At 44.7% G+C, this 18,134-nt stretch overlaps 1 protein-coding gene across 4 annotated transcripts in view; it reads right to left on the bottom strand.

Moving 5' to 3' along the window:
* Positions 1–5,435: 5,435 nt before the first annotated feature.
* LOC126536907 (solute carrier family 35 member F3-like) overlaps positions 5,436–18,134 on the bottom strand; it is a 203,970-nt gene continuing 191,271 nt past the window's right edge. For all 4 annotated transcript variants that reach the window (XM_050183957.3, XM_050183959.3, XM_050183960.2 and 1 more), the window contains 4 exons: positions 16,243–16,371; positions 10,819–11,008; positions 7,640–7,729; positions 5,436–6,447 (listed from right to left, as the gene is read on the bottom strand). In XM_050183957.3, the coding sequence (XP_050039914.1) occupies positions 6,206–6,447; positions 7,640–7,729; positions 10,819–11,008; positions 16,243–16,371 (651 nt within the window). In that variant the 3' untranslated portion in view covers positions 5,436–6,205. The remainder of the gene's footprint in view (positions 6,448–7,639; positions 7,730–10,818; positions 11,009–16,242; positions 16,372–18,134) is intronic.

Genomic DNA, 18,134 nt, shown 5'->3' on the forward strand with positions numbered 1-18,134 from the left:
AGGTAGATGACCAGCGAAGCTGTTTAGCGCACGACGCAGAGGGGACCCAGAATATTGAACAAAAGTACGAACATATTTATTGTCCTAATCTGTGGACATCGTGGCGATGTAGGTACGCATACACATTCGCGTATCACCTCCGTTATTAAATGTGTCCGTCACGTAAGACAAGGAATGGCTCATACCACCTTAAGCAATGGCGCACATCCCGGTAAAGGCGGCCTCCCCATTACGTGATATCATACGCTGGAATGATAAGCGGAAATGGAGCCAGCTGTGGAAGATGACGGCGCTCAAGCCATTGCTTGATGATAGTTTTTTGCACAATGGCTCCAGCTGTAGAAGTAGACGACGACGACGATGAACGCGCGAGCAGTGGCCCTAGCGTGTTTAGCGGTTGCTGCCGATAATTCTTGAACAGTCGTTTTTGAAAAAGTTGTACAAAAGAATTTTTTCTTTCAAAATCATCTGTTCTTGCCCTTGTGCGTGGACTTCTTTGGGTCCCTCTTGTGACAACGGTAGTTCACGGGTGCGTTACAGGTCCCCGAGCCCACAGGGGTATGTGCCACTGAGCTTGGACCCTTTCTGCACTATCACAAGGATCGGCTCACATGATTATTTGTTTTTTTTTAACATCTCCGTACACATTTTTTCAGATCCTAGCCATAGCCAGCTTCGCTGTAAAAATATCCGGATCCCACACACTGTGGGAATCGATGTAAGCGAATCATTCTGTGCTGTTTGCTTTGGTTGACGATAATTCGGGGATGTTGACGGCGAATATTAATTTTTTCAGTATTTATTCCAACACGAGAGTGGTGAGTTGATGTTAAGCGTTACCTTGGGCGCACCACTGCTGTTTGCATAGTACACAGAACACACAGAGGGAGGTGTTTGCTTGAGGCGATGTCGTTCGGCATACTTCATAACCTCTGAGAGGGTTTAGCGCATTCATCACCTTCCATGGCACATCGCATCGTGGCATCAGTATGAAACTTTAATTCATTTATGGGGTTGTACGTGCCAAAACAAAGAAGCGCTTTGCAATAGGCATAACAAAATTTCATATTCTTTTCAGCATCTTGATACTGCTCAGGGTTCTGCGTGTCGTTGAAAAATAGATAATTAAAACTAATTTAGCTGCTTCAAATACGAAAAAAACATAACTGGGTCACGTCAAGCTGAGACTTCATTTCATTCTCAGTGGCTGAACGAGGTATGTCATTTAGGGCGACGTTTTCCGTGCAACTCAGACTCTGAGATTTTCGGTGTCAGTGCATGCGTCTCAGAGGCCATAGCAAGAAATACCGCGGCGGAATAAGACGACAACAGGAGGCAATCCACCACATGGAAATACAACCTTCGAGCCACCTTTTACTTAACCGTTTACCATTGAGCCACTTACTGAAGTTCCTACTGTATCGCCACTCAGCTAGTTCTTATAGAAAGCTAAACTCATCGACAACAAATAACTATCGACCTCCGTTGGCCCAAATAACATACTTGCCAAATTATTAAAGGCAACTAGATCAGTTTCAAATGCGGTACTGCAACACATTTTTACGCACTTTTTAGCCCCTTCCTCGCTCCCTAATACTTGAAAAATTCGTCGTGTTATAACCATACAAAAATCAGGTAACCATTCATATTCCACAAGCTACTGTCCAACTTCGATGACGTGCATCACTTGAAAGGTACTGCATTATATGCTACTATATGTGCTGGACTCTGGATTTCAAACCGACGTCATTTACCTTGACTCTTCAAAAGCTTCTGATTGCGTTGCCCATAGTCGCCTCACGGTTAAGCTCTCTTCCCTTAGATTTGATGCATTACTGGTCCATTAGATTGAATGCGTTCTATAAAAAGGTGTTCTAAGCACTGTATTCTGCAATGATTCTTCTACACAAACTGCGGCATTATCTGGTGAACATTGAGGATCTGCGATTGGTCCTCCACTCTTTCATTTATGTCAGCGACCTTACCTGAAGACATTTCATCGTGCATTCACTTATTCCCAGATGACTTGCGTTTTCTACTGGTCCATATTTCCTTCTGGTGGTAGTTCGTCAGGATGACCTAAACAATATTGCTAGCTGGTGCTCCAGCTGTCTAATGAGACCTGACGTGTCGAAACGTAAGTGGTGCACGCTTATGGTGTGTACCGCGAAAGCAATAAACAGTCAACTCACGTGGTTCAAACACACTTAAGCTTGCCGCAGATAGTCCAAAGTCACTCGGATTCTTAAGAAGGACACTTTCGTTGTCGCCTCCCTCCGTACGCAGCATCGCTTACGAACCGTGAATTCGCAAAAAAAATGCAAAATCGTAAAAGTTTGCCGCAGTAGCATAGAACTCTTACCACACTTGCGACCACATTCATTAGAAAATCATCAGAATCACGTTGCACGGTGCATAACATCTCATTGCGGCTGGAACGCGAGTATAGGCAGCAATAAGTTAACGGTTGACCTCCCTGCCCCCTCATTGCGTCGGAAAATCAGTCAACTCAAGCTGTCGCATAAGCATTTCTACACTTTCCCTCGCATGTACGATAAGATTTCAAGGCGAAGCATTCTTTGCCTCATTCTTGGAGCATTGCGCTACGTAGGTTCCCGTCTTACCTCCCCTGTCATGGTTTCTTAGTGGCTTTGGCGTTACGGTGCTAAGCATGAGGTCGCTGTGTTAAATGCCGGCCGCATTTGGATTGGGCGAAATGCAAGAACGCCCGTGTACAGTGCAATGGCTGCACGTTAAACAACCCCAGGTGGTCGCAATCAATCCGGGGTCCCCCACCACGGCGTGCCTCATAATGAAATCGTAGTCGGGGCACGTAAAACCCCCGAATTTAATTTAATTAATGTCTCCCCACGCTTTAATAAACATAGATTAATGCTTGAGCGATTGAGGAATAGAACCTCAGCCGTCGAGCACAGCATTCCGGTGCTCTAACCATTATGCCGCGACCTTTTTTCCTTTATTGCCTCGCATGTCTGAGTTTACGGGCTCTGAAAAACAGAGCAGCAAGATCATATTGCTGTGAACCATCACCTGTTTGCTTACTGCATGTCAAAATATTTGTCTCGTTCCAAAAGCCAGCCAGCTCTTTGAAACGCTCGGTCGCGTGTACCCCGTGCCATTTCCTTGTCTTCTCTCCTTGTGTAAAACCCACGCTCTAAGGCGCCATGTTAGACTGCCCAACCTCCGGGCCGGCCCACTTTCCTCGGTACTTTTCTCGTAGCATGCTACGTAGAAATTGTGCAACGTTGTACCGACTTCATGATCGGTCAAGTTAAGAATGCTTTAACATTTCTTCGCCACATTTCATCGAGTACAAATGCCATCGTCGCGTTAACACACCTCACATAGTCATAGGTACGCACGTACAATTGCTCAACACGCAGTCGTCGTCACAATCTGTGTTTCTCTCGCTAACTCTCTTCCATTACCTATGTGGAAACCAACAACTGGCTTTGTCGTAACCTCGCGTGAACGGCTAGCGTGGAAATAATTCCGTTGCTGCCGTAAGATCGTGTTCAGCGTGGCCGTCGTCGGGCTGCTGTCATCACAGACACGTAAGCTCGCAACCTCACACGCAGAACTACTCAGTTTACACAGACACGTTTGTCCACCTGGTATCGTTTTGCTGAACCTCAGGCAACGCTAGATAGGCAGGTACTTGCAAAATATATGCTTAAGAAGAACTTCAGTTTGGCCTAGTTGGCGTTTACTGAATATCATATTGACCGCAAATAAATACGGGGACAGCGAAAGAGAACACAAAAGCCCGTGTCATTTTTGTGTTCTCTTCCTCTGTCCCTGTGTTTATTTCCGGTCAATATGATATGCACCTGCAAAATGCTTCGCATAACATAGATTCCCACAGTGCGTGGGATCTGCACAATTTTTGCACGAAACCGTTTCTCCCGTCACTTTTTTCTACAGTCTAAGCTTTTGACGTTTACGTGACGCTATGATTGCGTTTAGCAAATATTGCTTTCTTGTTGCCACATAGCAGTAGCATGCACTGCCACATTGCCTGGTTCATGAGCCCGACTAAAAAAATTTAATGACTGCTATCACAGCGTTTTAACCCACAATTACCTTAGCATAAATGTGTTAAATAACTGCGCATAGCAATGTTTATGCGGGTTTGATCCGTCCGCTGTATTGATAGATCATGAAGTTTTACGTGCCAAAACAACTATTTGATTATGAAGCAAGCTGGATTAATTTTGACCACCTGGGATTCTTTAACCTGCAGCTAAACCTAAGTACGCAGTTGTTGTTGTTGTTGTTTTTGCATTTCGCATTCATTTAAATGCGCCCACTATGACAGGCATTTGATCCCGCGACCTCGTGCTTAGCAGCGCAACACCAAATCAACTACGCAACCACGGCGAGTTCCATGCAATGTATCGCGAATTCGCTCTGTTTCTTTAGCTGCGGTGCGCAGAAACCCCGCAAGTAGCCCTTCATGATGAATAAGTTGGGACGATAACCGAAATATTTTATCACGATGAAAATCCTGATGATGATGTGCACGTTGTATGTTTCGAAAAGAACTTCCTATGAAGATGGCGGCGTCCGCTGTGACAGCCTGCTCCTACTGTCGCATTAAATGAGTTCAGTGTTGTAGGATTTGCTGAATTCTGTTCATAATTTTTTTCGCTTTACTGCTAAAGTGCAGCTGTCGCTTTTTCCTAATTAAGCAACATTATACACACTTTTTGTTTCTTTTGAAGATAAGGTCTGTCATTCATCGGGACAAAGGAAAACCAGAACACTTTTTTTTTATCACACGTACCGGGCTTGCAGTCTTTATTTTAGCCATGATGAAAGCAACGCTACCACGCAGCTTGCTGTGTGCATGACGTTCCCGCTGTCGGCAACGTGCAGTGAACAAATTAAAGTGAACCGCAAGAAGTGAGACAAGTATGCGTTATGGAAAATAAATACATGCATCTTATAGAACTGGTGTGTCCCTTACCTGATCTCATAACATTCCTACATCAAGCAATTCGACGTTTACTTTTTTTAACCAGCACATGGCATTCACGGTGTAAGGCTCGGCCAATAATATTCACTCACTGACTAGAGATAGCAAATGCTCATAGTCTATGCAGTAGTTCAGAACATTTTTTTTGCGATATTAATTTTTGATAGAGAAAATATATAACTTAAAGGCAGATGGGGGAAAATAAAACACATGTGAACCTTCTTTCTAACGTTTGTACCAAGTTTCGCTACATTGACGAGGAACATTGTATTGCCACCCAAATAGGAAGTGACAGATGGGAATATCAAATAAAGCGCTAACAATGTCTAAAATATGTAGATGTGAGGTAATGGGGCAGCAAGAAAAGTGCTATACAGCTGATTGAAGATACCAGTATTCTGTTGATCGTTAGAAGAAATATCAACAAGTAGCTCGGTTGCATTGACTCAGATGTGGATGCTTTTGTGACATCAACGTGACACGCACATTATTGCAGCTCTTCCTTGGTTATCAAACAAGTGCAAGTTGTTAGTGCTCATGGAAACACACTTCACTGTGAACTTACAGACTTGAGCGTCGCATTACGCTGAACGAGAAAAAAAAAGGAAAGTCACCGAAACGTCAGCGTCACCGCGTGCGCTGAACAACTGCCTCCTAGACTCTCGCAGTAATAATCTAACAAGAAACGCTCGACTATCCAACGCTAACGTTCCACCAACACGCTCTTCTCGTACCATTATCCCTGCAAACAAACAAGTCCAACTTCGGCGTCCTTCTCCCCAATTTTCAGCCGAAGTTTGCGCGCACCTTTACGCGCATCAACACAGCATGGTCTTCACTGCAATGTAGCCGAAACATCTCTCGAGCAACGTTGAGTGGCAGTAACAACAGCCCCACGATTCTTCGTCAGCATGACACACTGCCGATACGAGTTCTGCACACAACTTGTCCGAGACAGCGCGAACGACAGCACCGTCGCACTGTGCGCAGCATCAACGTGGTTGCTTTCAAAGGGAGGTAACTCTGCGATAGCGCGCACCACTCACTGCCTCATTAGAATATGTACTCGTGCGCTTCGCTGTCCGGAGTTCTCTGGCCGCCGTACACCGTACTGGCCATGTCGACGCTGAAGTGCGCCGTCTGCTCTAGCCGTTTGTTCTGGATTTGAACTCTGAGCAGGTCCCCGAGCTCAAACCCGTCCAAGCGCTACTTGATGCGACCGGACGGCGTCCTCAGGCGGGAGCGGTGTCCCGTGGTGGCGTCCTGGGGCGTGGGCTTCTTCGCGACTGTTCGGCGCCGGCGGCTGGTCCGTCGGTAGCGCAGAATCATGGTCAGGTAGTCGGGCCAGTCCTCCGGCAGCAGCACCAGCATAAAGCCGATCAGGATGAGCAAGATTCCGGCCAGCTTCATGCCCTCGAACATCACCTCGTAGATGTACACGTCTACGACTGCGCGCAGGAAGAGAATGGTGGACGACGCGTCAGACGGGGCACCACGTGATCAAATGCATAAATCATTAGCGGCATGAGCGTAAGCCACTGGGTGTTATTCTCCAGGATGTCGCATAGGCCAAGAAGTGGGGCGACGTAGCAAGTACTTTTTTCTGCATCGTCACTGGCGGGCTCTGGAGTTGCTCTGTGTCCAAGCTTACGAATGGCCTCTGAGGCAAAATAACGGAAATGAATAACAAAGAACAACAATGAAATGAACACAATGACAAGGAAATGACTCCTGGAAAAGTTGCTTCACAGCGGTTGGTATTTTAGCAATTGAGCGAGGAAGGCACTTACATGTAAAATAAATCAAATGCGGAAATAGTACTTGATTATGAGGTATTTCATGGTCCTGTAATTTCCAAGAGCAGTCAATATGCACTCAAGTGAACTACATCAATCAGACAACCATTCCCTTATCCACTGCATTTGAATTCCTATTTCCTGTGCATATCATTGTGATACCTCTAGAAATCGAGTTCCCATTTGTAGCAACTGGATCATTGCAAGTGATTATAGATTTCGCACATAAGTGCATATTTAAGTGCCAAAATCGCCTTCGCGAGAGAAAAACCGCGAAAAGAGTGATAAAATATGCGTTTGAATAAGCTGATGGTGTCTTCCGCCCAGAAGATATGGTATCTATACTTAAGGAGCAAAGACAAGAACTACATCTGCAAGCAAGCGAAGCCAAATGAAGTTAATAGCAAGTCATAAAGAAGTAGGTTTAATTACAGTGGCAAAGGCGATCACCGCGGGAGATATTAAAACGGAGAAGGTGGGAAAGAAATTGATTTGTGCTAGAAGATGCTGACTGATAACTGCAATCCCGTATAGAAGGAGAAATATAGCTTTTAGAACGATGAAGCACACGCGCGTAGCACAAGGTAGTATTAATACATCAGGAGCACGGGTTGGCACGTATACTAGAAATTTATACGTTAGTGCTAGACGTCGTGATCACTGGGCGTCCAGAGAAGGGAAAGCAAAACTCTACATCACGCTGAAACATTAGAGCCGGAACAGACACTTATTTTGTTTTTCTGACCAACACAAGGACACGTTCAAATGTTTTTGCCCATGTTCTTCGGAGTTTGGACTAACGGATACCCTTGATGTAGCAAGGACTCTGCAAAAGGTTACTTACTCGCAGAAATTGGCACTGCAAACGCAAGTCCTAATGTGAGGAATATTTCAAAAGTCCAGATGATGCCGAAATTCCCCAGCAAATTTGATACTGCAAAAGAATAAAACACATCCGCGTTGACATGCACTTCTCCGCAGAAGAACACAGTTATACGCTACAGAGAAAGTCCGTTTATTGTCATCGGGCCACGATTGCACTAATAAGGAAATAGGAAATAGGCGGGAATGCATTTTGCTGACCTGCTTTCTTATGGGTATCACAAGCTAGGAAAATGAATCTTCACTGTTGGCAAGCATTCGAAGGCACCTGGCCAATGTCCAAAGCTTTCATTAGAGCAAAATTTGTGAACCTGGCCCCTGGGGACAAGTTCACGCATTTTTTCATTTGTAAGAGCTCATTGTCACCGGCGTCCAGCTTTCGTATGAATATGATAATTGCTGCAAAATATGGTCCCTGGATTCTAAAATTTTTTCTATCTGATATTTTGATAATGCATAAAAAAACGAACGTTATTTAACGTTTGATGCAGAATTTCTCTATGAATAACGGCTACTTAAACATGCATGCAGATCAAACGGCTCGAGCATATGTAGTCCAAATGCACTTTGCTGAACGTACATATGTGTGCGCACATAACATATCCCATCTCTAGGTGACAAGGTGCCATCTTGACATTTGCACGTTGAGAAACCCAACGACATCACACTCATCTTCATCTTGCTTTGGTTCGTTGATCAGCGAAACTAGTTTATTTAAATTACGTGGGTGCCCCCGCTAACTCAGTCATCAAAAGGAGAGGTTCAGGGCTTATTTAACTATTCGAAGACAAGAAAACATTCGCGCACAGTTTGAAAACCCGTCTTTCTACCCGCAAAGTTAGCACTTCAACTTATTTTAGGCTAATTCAGGCTTGTTGCTATTCCCGAGTGGATTGTGAAATTCTGCGGTGGCTCCTTTCGATTTTTATACGGGCTGAGATTCGCGCTAATTACCGCCAAAGTTGTAATTTGATGTATGCGTCATTCTATGCCAACTGTCCCAAACTTGGCGCTCAACCACTGACAATTTCATTTCAAGAACTGGAAGCCCTTTAGTAGTGGACAAAATATCACTTCATGAAATGCTGTTTGCGAAAAAAAAAAATCATTTTCGCCGGTGCTAGCACCATTGGAAAGAGAGAGAGAGAGCAAGGACAGGAAGGGCAGGGAGTGCACCACTTGAACTTTCTTGTAAAACACCAACCTGAGCGTCATAAAACGTGCTGCCAAGAGATACGGATCCTGTACATTATGAGAGCAGCACGAATTTTCATCAGGAGAATGAAGAAAAGACAGCAAAAATTGCATTTGCCAAATATTAGCCATTCCTTTTTTTATTTTATTTTTTGCACAGGCCGATGAAAATTGGCGAAATGCTCCGTTTTTTGAGGTTTTTGTGTTGTTGGGTTTCAGAAAAAGCTTAAAGTATGATCATCGAAGCTTGCATGACCTTTACGTCGCAAAGAAAAAGCGTCTTTAGGTGTATATATTCAGCCTGACAACACGACCCAATCGAACGCGTGTGGACTCGCTAGCAAGCTTATATTTATAATTTTGCATTGAATTTTGCAAAACTGTTAAGGGGAGAACAATCTTGAAAGAATTTTTTTATGCATTTCCGAGACGTGTGGTTGTGACGAGCCGAAAGTGGGATCTTTCAGGTCTCTGGAATATTCGAATCAAAACCGCCGTTTCTTCGCAGTTTCTCGCTGCGGAAAAACGCCTAGAAATTTCCTGGTTCCAAACTCTGCTATTCTTCAAACTTCGGGCGCCACTTAGGACAGAGTTTCGGCGGCAAAGAACTTTTTAGATTGTGTGGTACAGCGCGAAGCAGGGACAAAGGACGCAAAGAAAACGAGGACAAGCGTTTACTGCCAACAGAAATATTATTGTTGGTGCAAGGTGTTACACATAAAGAACAGAGGGAAAACGACATGAAAATATATATGTAAAAACAAACAATACAGATCAAACAACCAAGAAGAAAAATACTCTGAAGAGGCCATCACCTAAGGTCTTAGGTCTAAGAATGCTAACTCCCGTCGTGATAAAGCCAGGGATGGCTTGCTTATGCACAGACAAGGGCAGCGCGAACAGTGAGCGGTGATGGCAACTTAAGAATGTTTTTCTTCATGGTTGTTTCATCTGTATTGTTTGCTTTTTACATATATATTTTTATGTCGTTTTCACTCTGTTTTTTATATATAACACCTTGCACCAGGCAATAAAATTACAGTTGGCAGTAAGCTTTCGTCCTCGTTTTTCTAGCGTCCTTTGTCCCTGCTTTGCGCTGTACCACATGATCTAACATGGAAAACCAACCAGCCCAAACCATCACCCTTCTTAGGCAAAGAACTGTGACTGCGTGTGGAGTATATTTCCTCCAGGCAATTTTAAATAATAGCCGCTGTGAGAAGACATTCTTTGAAAACGACGCTATCCTGTCGGAACCATGTCTGTTTGCTGCTCGAATCCACTATATTACTCCAAAATTATTTACACCCTTCAGGGTGTTTTCTTGTCACGCTGATAATACACTTACCGTAAGGGCCTTACAAAAATTTATAGAGGCCGAAAACGGAGCTATAACTAGACGTGCGATGAAAAAAGACGTAGTTCAAAAATATTTTATCATTCCGATAGCATTGGGCGCACAGAAATATCCCAAAAGAGAATTTCACAGGGAGAGTTATGAAACCCTCCTGTCGGATATTCCTGTGCGCCCAAGGCTGTCAGAATGATTACATAGTTTTCAGTGCCGCTTGTCGGTGTCCCCAACATCTGTTTATGCTTAAACGTCGAAGCTAATTCTTAAAGCCTTGAGATAATTAGATATATTCGAAAATCACATATTTTTGCTGCTTTTGTTCGAAAGTCTGTAGAAATTCGGTCCTCAACAAAAAGAAGCATGAAAAAGTACAAGATGAAATCTGCGTATTTCAAGTCCAAGGGAGTGGTACATTGAAAGGACGATTAGGGCGACGATAAATTCTGATTGTTTTGAACAACTTTCTTCCAATCATGTCATTTTCCCTTTGTTCCGGCCTATTTGGAGAGGCAATATGTTCGCTTACCAGAATTCAGGTCGTAGCCCTATCGTCACCCCATGTGCACAAAGCACGGAACACAATTTTTACTCACGTAACGAAAGTGCGCCTGCACCGGCGAGCATTCCCCAGGGCATGCGACTCCACACGATCGTCTCGAAGCGTAACAGGTACAGCGCCAGCAAGACTGGCCACATGAGCAGCAGGTTCAGGAAGCCGATAAGGCTGAAGAACAGCGACAGCTGACCGAACGACACGTCGCCTATGAGCTTCTTGAACGTCACCTGCGGAAGGAGTGATGACGAGAGCATGTAACACTTGCAACGAGGACACACCTTTCAGCGTCCGTTACTGCATGCAAACAATACAAGAAAGGGCCATATCACTAAGTGTCGAGCGTCTCCGGTAATGAAACACAGTGATGACTAACTCTTGAACGTGTGCATGCGTGCAGTGACTATTGAAACGACTGCTTTCTTTGGCTATTTCGCGGGATTTCGTGGTGGTTCGTCTTCTAACAACATACGCAAGCCTCTCGCTAGATGAAATACGTGGAGAGGGTGCTGAAATGAGTAGAAGTGAGCCTGAAAGTGCAAATTCATGCATCGAAACTGACAGGGCGTTATCTAGTGGCATTGCTAGGAGGACAGACTCTTAGGTTCCGAAGTGGAGCTCTTTGTAACTGTTCGGAAATTCTAGCCAGTGCTAATGCTCAACATGTTATCAGCGAAGATGGCCAGCCAATAGAAAAGAGCCCAAATGAACGAAAAGTTTGGTAAACTCGGCCCCGAAAGTTTCAGCCTTTGTAGGCGGCTGTCATCTTTTGCCGGATACTGTGGCAGCACCCAAACGAACGGCCGCGTTAGCGTTCAGCCTGCTCTTAACGCATGCAGACTTGTACGTAACGAATTGTGTAATTGATTAGCTTTAATCAATTACATTTATTGGTACTTCCCTAAATTAACGATTACTATATTATTTGGTAACGCCTACTTTAATTAAATTCCTTTCTTCAGTAGCCAATCACATGTAACCAGTTCCTCTGTTGACAAGACAAGGCGTAGCAAGTGACGCAGCACCCTTGCAATGTGCACGTTCCGACAGGCAAACCCGGATGCTCAGTATTTGTTACTTCATTTCATATAGCTCAACCAGATGTTCGTCGATGAATTAAACTGGCGCTGGTATGTATCGGAAACTACGGCCGTTTCGGGCGTGAATATTCAAGAAAATCACATAGGGTCTATATCTTTCTTTTTCAGTTTTTTTTTTCAGCTTTTCGCTGGCCCTCCCTCCGGGAGCGTCAACTCTAGCGCCAGCAATAATAAAGCGATGCGCTTCATAGAGGACCCAAACGCGAGCGTCCCGGCATTTAGTAACCGCAGTGACGTTCGCACACCGCATCGTGTTCGGGCACCAGAAAAACGCGCTTCCCTCCAGCGCGCATGTCGAGCAAGCTTTGAGTGTCCCTGCTGATGTCCGACGAAAGCTTTGAAAAACAATTGTTGGTGAAGATAACGTGTGAAAGGCTGCGGAGGACACACTCAGGGTGCCACGCCAGTTCGTTATGTCTACTGCACCTATGCAATGGCAATAATTGTTAAGTTCAGAGGAAAGTAAAACGTACACGTGATGATTACATTTGAGAAATTTCTCAATTAATTTAATGGGGCAGTAATTGGCAACTGTAACCAATTACATTTTCTAATGAAGTAATTGTAATTGTAATCGGTTACTTTTTTTGCTGTAACGTGTGCAAGTCTATTCGCATGCTTGCCGAGGGTGCTTGCTTGGCATGAGCTGCCATGTCGTGAAAGGTGCAGTCCCTGCGCGGACAGATGGTGGCCTGGGTATAGATTACCTTAATCCACCTTAACCTACTTTAATCCGCTTTAATATATTTAATCAAGTTAATCCAATACTGGGAGTGGGCCAGGTCCGATGCCGTGGCTGTTCACCGTGGGATTCAGCAGTGCCAGCCGCAGCAGGTTCAGGGGCCGGGAATGGAGCGCCATCACTTCGTCAAGTGGGTTTTGGTGCCATAGGACAAAGGGACGCCGGATTTTCCACTTGATGAGGCATATAATGTTTTCGCATTAATAATAAAGGTAATGTGGTGTAATGTAAAAAAAAAAAACCTGACAGCCACTTTAACGCACGCCAAAAACGCTGAAGGCGAAAGCCTGCACGCTAGAGAGATATTAGTTAAATTACTTGACATTCTCATTCGAATGTGTTGTTACTTCTTATTTTCTTGCACAAAAGGTCGTGGGTTCGAGGGCCGTAGGTGATGCTGCCTTACGTCCTAAATAAATTGGCCCTAATTAACATCAAAGGTTGAGGGTGCGACTCCCACCAAAGTTCATGGGTTAATTAACTTCGCCTTAGTCCCAAAGGTCATAGGTTCGACTCCCACATAAGCTCGAGGGTTGGACTGCCACCAAAGGTGTTTCGGGTGCCAGAATTAAATCTTAATTAGCTTTGTCTCTCTCTCTCCCTCTTCTTTTTTCATGATGAGCGGCATCGGAGCCAGCTGTGGAAGAAGCCGACAACGAACGCGCGATCAGGGGCACGAGCGCGTCTCTGCGCGCGACGAGCTCACATGAATTTTCTGCGCCGCTCGTCGCGTTTTCAAGGCCACCATCTGATGAGCCATTTAAGGCTCATCATGAGGCATTTTCGCGTCTTTAAAGTACGGGAGAAGAAACAGACGACAGAAAGAGCGTCAGCGCAGAACCCTCGTGCCACCAGCGGAAGGCAGAACGCTGCCCTGGCTCCGCTGAGCGTAGCGTAACGATGGGTCAACTTGGCCGCGCCCGCCGTTTTTGGAGCAAAACGCACTGGGCCTACCGGCTGTCTTTGGCAACTTTCTAAGCATCCATGTGCGGGCCAAGCATGTGCCGTCAATCTCGTTAACAGCACAACGGCACCGATTGCATAAACCTGCCTCAAGAGTCTAATTCCGTATAGTTGCTAACGTAATAATTGGGATGCAGATCCCACGCGCTATGCAAATCGACGTAATGCGAAGCATTATGCAGGTAGTTGGCTATTCAGCGTCGCATCACGTTTTGCAAAGCGTTAACATATCGACCACGTGTAAGGCAAGCACAACAGCAGCAAATTGAGGGCGACTTGGTGCTATCAGATGGGACGCGCGAGCCAATTGTCTCAAAGCGCTATAGGTGGCGTTGACTGGATACTTGTACCACAGAAATATCACTGCATGGGTCACCTGGACAATGAACACTCCATAGGACAATTAATAATGCGAATAACGCGTATTAATTGAGGCCTACATGCATTTATACTGCTCTCACATTTGTTTGTTCTGTTTGTGTTCGTAGACGGAAATATGGCTGTTTTGGCCACAATGTATAACTTTATGCACGTCTCCTTTTCGGTTTGTTATAGATACCAAGAAGAGGCGTTTGTGGCCTCATGGACGGAGCACCGTGCATTTGTACTGGAAAACCAAAGTTCGAAGGCCACTAGTGTGGACGTAATCTTTTTATTCAGTGACTGCTCGTGTTGAGTCATCAAGGCGAGAAACCGTCTCTGTCATGCCGAATTCCGGGGCGGTAGGCAAAGAAAGCATCTTTGTAGAAGGCCCTCTCGTAAAGCGCACAACGAAGCTAGATGCCTTATCTTGTGTATGCAAGTGATGAGAACGTATGCAAGTGATGTGAACGTATGCAAGTGATGAGAACACCTGCTCACAAGAGAACTAGGCCACGTCGCAAAAAATCCGGGGAGGGGCAAGAGGGCAGCCAAAATGCTTCGCATTAAAACTGCGCAACCTGACCAGTAATCTGGGGCCTTATTCACAAAGCTTTTCGTACGTAAGTGCTGTCTACCAATTGGCACATCACTTTCTAATATTTCTAACATCATGAATGACTAACACCTCTTCTTACGCGAAGCTTTAGCACAACGATATCTTATTTAATACGGGCCCTTGTTCTTTCTGACGATAGACTTTCTAGCCATAAACCTTTTCAGAAGACGACATAAACGGAATGATGCTGTTCAACATACCATTGTCTAAACTTGTGGTGGCCGAATAGATTTGAAAGGGAGAGCTATGGGAGACGTATAGCGAGAGCCCTAGCTAGGAAAAAGAAGTTCCGACGAAGAAAAGAAATCAGTAAAGCTTTAAGGGTTTCTGAAGTAATTCATGCTTTTTGATTATATTACTGTGGGCTACAAATTATGGGCGCGTTCCCACCCACTCGTTGCGTTTTTAAGTGAGAACTGCGGTCTTTTCAAAAACGTAGACAATGCCAAGCGCACCAGCTTTCAACGCTTAAGCGAGGCGGTGAGCTCTACGTCTTTTTCAAAATTGCATCGATCCGCTGATGGAGACTCTGCTAGAGTATCTGCTTTGACTGCAGGCCTCTATCGATTATTGAGTGTTTTGACGTAAGTCATTTCTTTCATGTAAATTCGTCTTTCATGATTCTAGGTGGCACTGGTGACGCAATCTTGGTCGCATATCGAACCTCGGCTTCCTTTAGCCTCAGTGTCGAAATAGAAAGTGGCTAGGGGAAAACCGTGTGTTGTGCGAGATGTGAGGGTATTAGAGAACTGTTACTCTGCGTTCAGAACTTCATCTGAGGTGGAGAAAGAAATCTGATATCTGCGCTCTCTGTGACAAACGACATTACCATTACTCGAACTGCCGGTGTTACCGACATATAGCTATCATTTATCACTCTACAAATAGAAGCGAGATAACGGAAAGTTCTTTCGCTGCTCCAACAAAACCAACGAAAATACTAAATTCTGTTATATCCTCGGTATCGGCCAGGTTATGCTACAAAGCCTAAGATTTATACCCAGCTGAGTGGTTGACGCACATATGAAAGTTGACGCACATATGACTGAGTCCGACAAGGTTTCCCACATCCTCAAAGACATTGCCGCTGACGCCTTCAACTTGCTCGTTTTCGACGAGCAAGTGAAACGATTCAACGAAAGACAGTGAAATTACATAAAAAAGAAACGAATGTGCTAATGTCTTCGAATACTACTTTGTAGTGCGCAGCCTCGCTGTAATTGAATCCCAATGGAAAACAGCATGTCTGGCTTGAAATGATATCTTGCCACTCAGGGACAAAATTGCCAAAGCTTTTCAATCATAAAGCTTTTTAAGATTGCCCAGCCGCTTTCGCTAATGATATGTCCAACATCATGATCGGCTGGAACCTGCCTTTATAAAGAGTTCCAACGCAAGAATTTTTTTTTTCTGAATATGAACTTAGATCATTTCACGTAGCAAGAAATATACGCTCTGAGCCGCATAAAACGGTAAACGTTAAACAATAAACGATAAAAACGTGGATGCTAGGTGCACCCCTGGTCTCACGATTTCTTCTACAAAACATGGCCTTCAATCTTCCAGCGCCGTCCCTAATTTGCACTTTATGCTCAGAACGCAAGCCTTCCACGCTTACAAGGCGCCGATTGGCATTTAAACAAAAAGCAAAAAACACTTAGACCAGCGCATTGTACTCACTTTGTACACTCCGGAGCCGGCAGCCGCGGCTGCCGAGAGCACCACTCCGCCGAGCGTCATGGTTCTCGTGACTCCATCCATGTATGCCAGTAGCGCAATACCCGTATTGCACAGTATCACCGCCACAATCTGTTAAGGAAAGAAAGTTCAATGAGGCTGACGTAGAATACGTTCGCTATGTTTCCCAAGTAATCCCGGTTTCTGACTTAAAAAGCACACGGGAAAGAAATATCCCTGTGGATCGGCAACCTCTTTTCGGCCCCAGTAGTGCCCGTTGGACTACACAGACAAATGCCTTATCTCACGCCACTTATTTGGGGAACTTATCTTGACATTATAACTCCTTCCTGATTATTCGAAAGCAGCGTAAGTGCACAATTTCTGAAGTTTCGCGTGCCAAGCTCACTGATGTTTCATAACTGTAACCCGGTCATCGTCCTTAGCCAAGAGCAGTTCCCGAGTGGTGCGATGGCCAAGGAGCATGAGATTTTCGAAAAGAACTTAATCAGAATCATTTTGATCAAAGTTGTTCGAATAACGTCGTACATCAAAATTTCCATCTCTCAACATGTCGTAGCGTATTTCATTGTTTTCTTGTTTTTTCTAGACCGTGATAAAATCTCAGTTGAAAGATGTGACAGTTGAAAGATGTGGCAGGAGGATGAAGACGACGAATGCGGACATACATGACAAAAAGCAGGGCAGAAGTATGATTACAACAAATCTACAAGTGGTTTGTTTGCCGAGTCTCTCTAGAATCTCTCTTTAACAGAAATTTTTAACTGCCTTAAATAGGGTACCGCGCACGACAGCGACCCATTAGCGGGCGAGTCCTCATGAGAGAGTGTTAAAGAAGTGGTTGGTTTGAGGCCCCGATCGCCGGCTTCTACGCGCAGGTCGATCATTTCCACTTGGTCACCGATGCTCCATCTCGTGCAGGACAATGCCCGGAGGAAAGAGTTCATTCCTTCAATGGTTCTTACCCTCGCCCTCATTGTTATCGGCGTGCGGACTCGCCACTCCGGGGCGCGGAAGTGTTGGCTCCATCTCATGATTGGGGATTATTGTCCCGTCCAAAGAGGAGTGCAGCAAGACGGTCCTGCCACTGGTCGCAGACCCACCGCAAGCGTCTTTTGTTGTGTTGACTCGCCACCACGGGAACGTAAATCTAAGGACCGCCTCATGAATGAAGGTAATTCATTTGGTTGCGCAGCAGCAACTCATCATGCAGCCATGTTCCCGGATGTAATTCGGTGGCATTGTCAAGCCGAGCCCGCTGTGCTGCATGCCGATTATAACAAATTCTCTCTGTAAGCAATAAGTTAAAATGCGCCGGACTAATATTCACCGGACCTAAATTATTTTCCCAGACTGGTACAGGATGGGATATTTGGAAACGGTTATTGGCTAGCTTCCAACTCATATTCATGGGAGTGAACTTCACAATGATTACAGCCCTAATCACATAAGGCAACAAGCTTAAGAAGCGATATCGCTTACGTCACGCTAATGCATAGCAACTGGGCAGTCCGTCTCGACATCAAAAGTATAGATGTACAATAAAACGACCTTCCTATGAAGCACCATCAAATTTGCGGCGCTACAGTGTACATAACCTTTTCTTTCTAGAATATACTACTTCACTAGATAAGTGAAGTAGTATATTCTAGAAAGAAAAGGCATCCGAAACGGAATGAAAGTGAACGTTCTAGAAAGGTTAATCGCGAATAATATTCAACAAGTGACGTATATCAATTTTACAAAGCGACAATGAAAACCAAAACTTGAGAATATAAGCTGACCTTGAATGAACGCAATATAATAAACAAAATTCAGCCATAACCATTGTCAATGTACATCTAGAGACTAAAAAGTCATCCCTGTAATCATTT

Source organism: Dermacentor andersoni, chromosome 4 (assembly GCF_023375885.2).
Source record: "Dermacentor andersoni chromosome 4, qqDerAnde1_hic_scaffold, whole genome shotgun sequence".
Lineage (NCBI taxonomy): Eukaryota > Metazoa > Arthropoda > Arachnida > Ixodida > Ixodidae > Dermacentor > Dermacentor andersoni.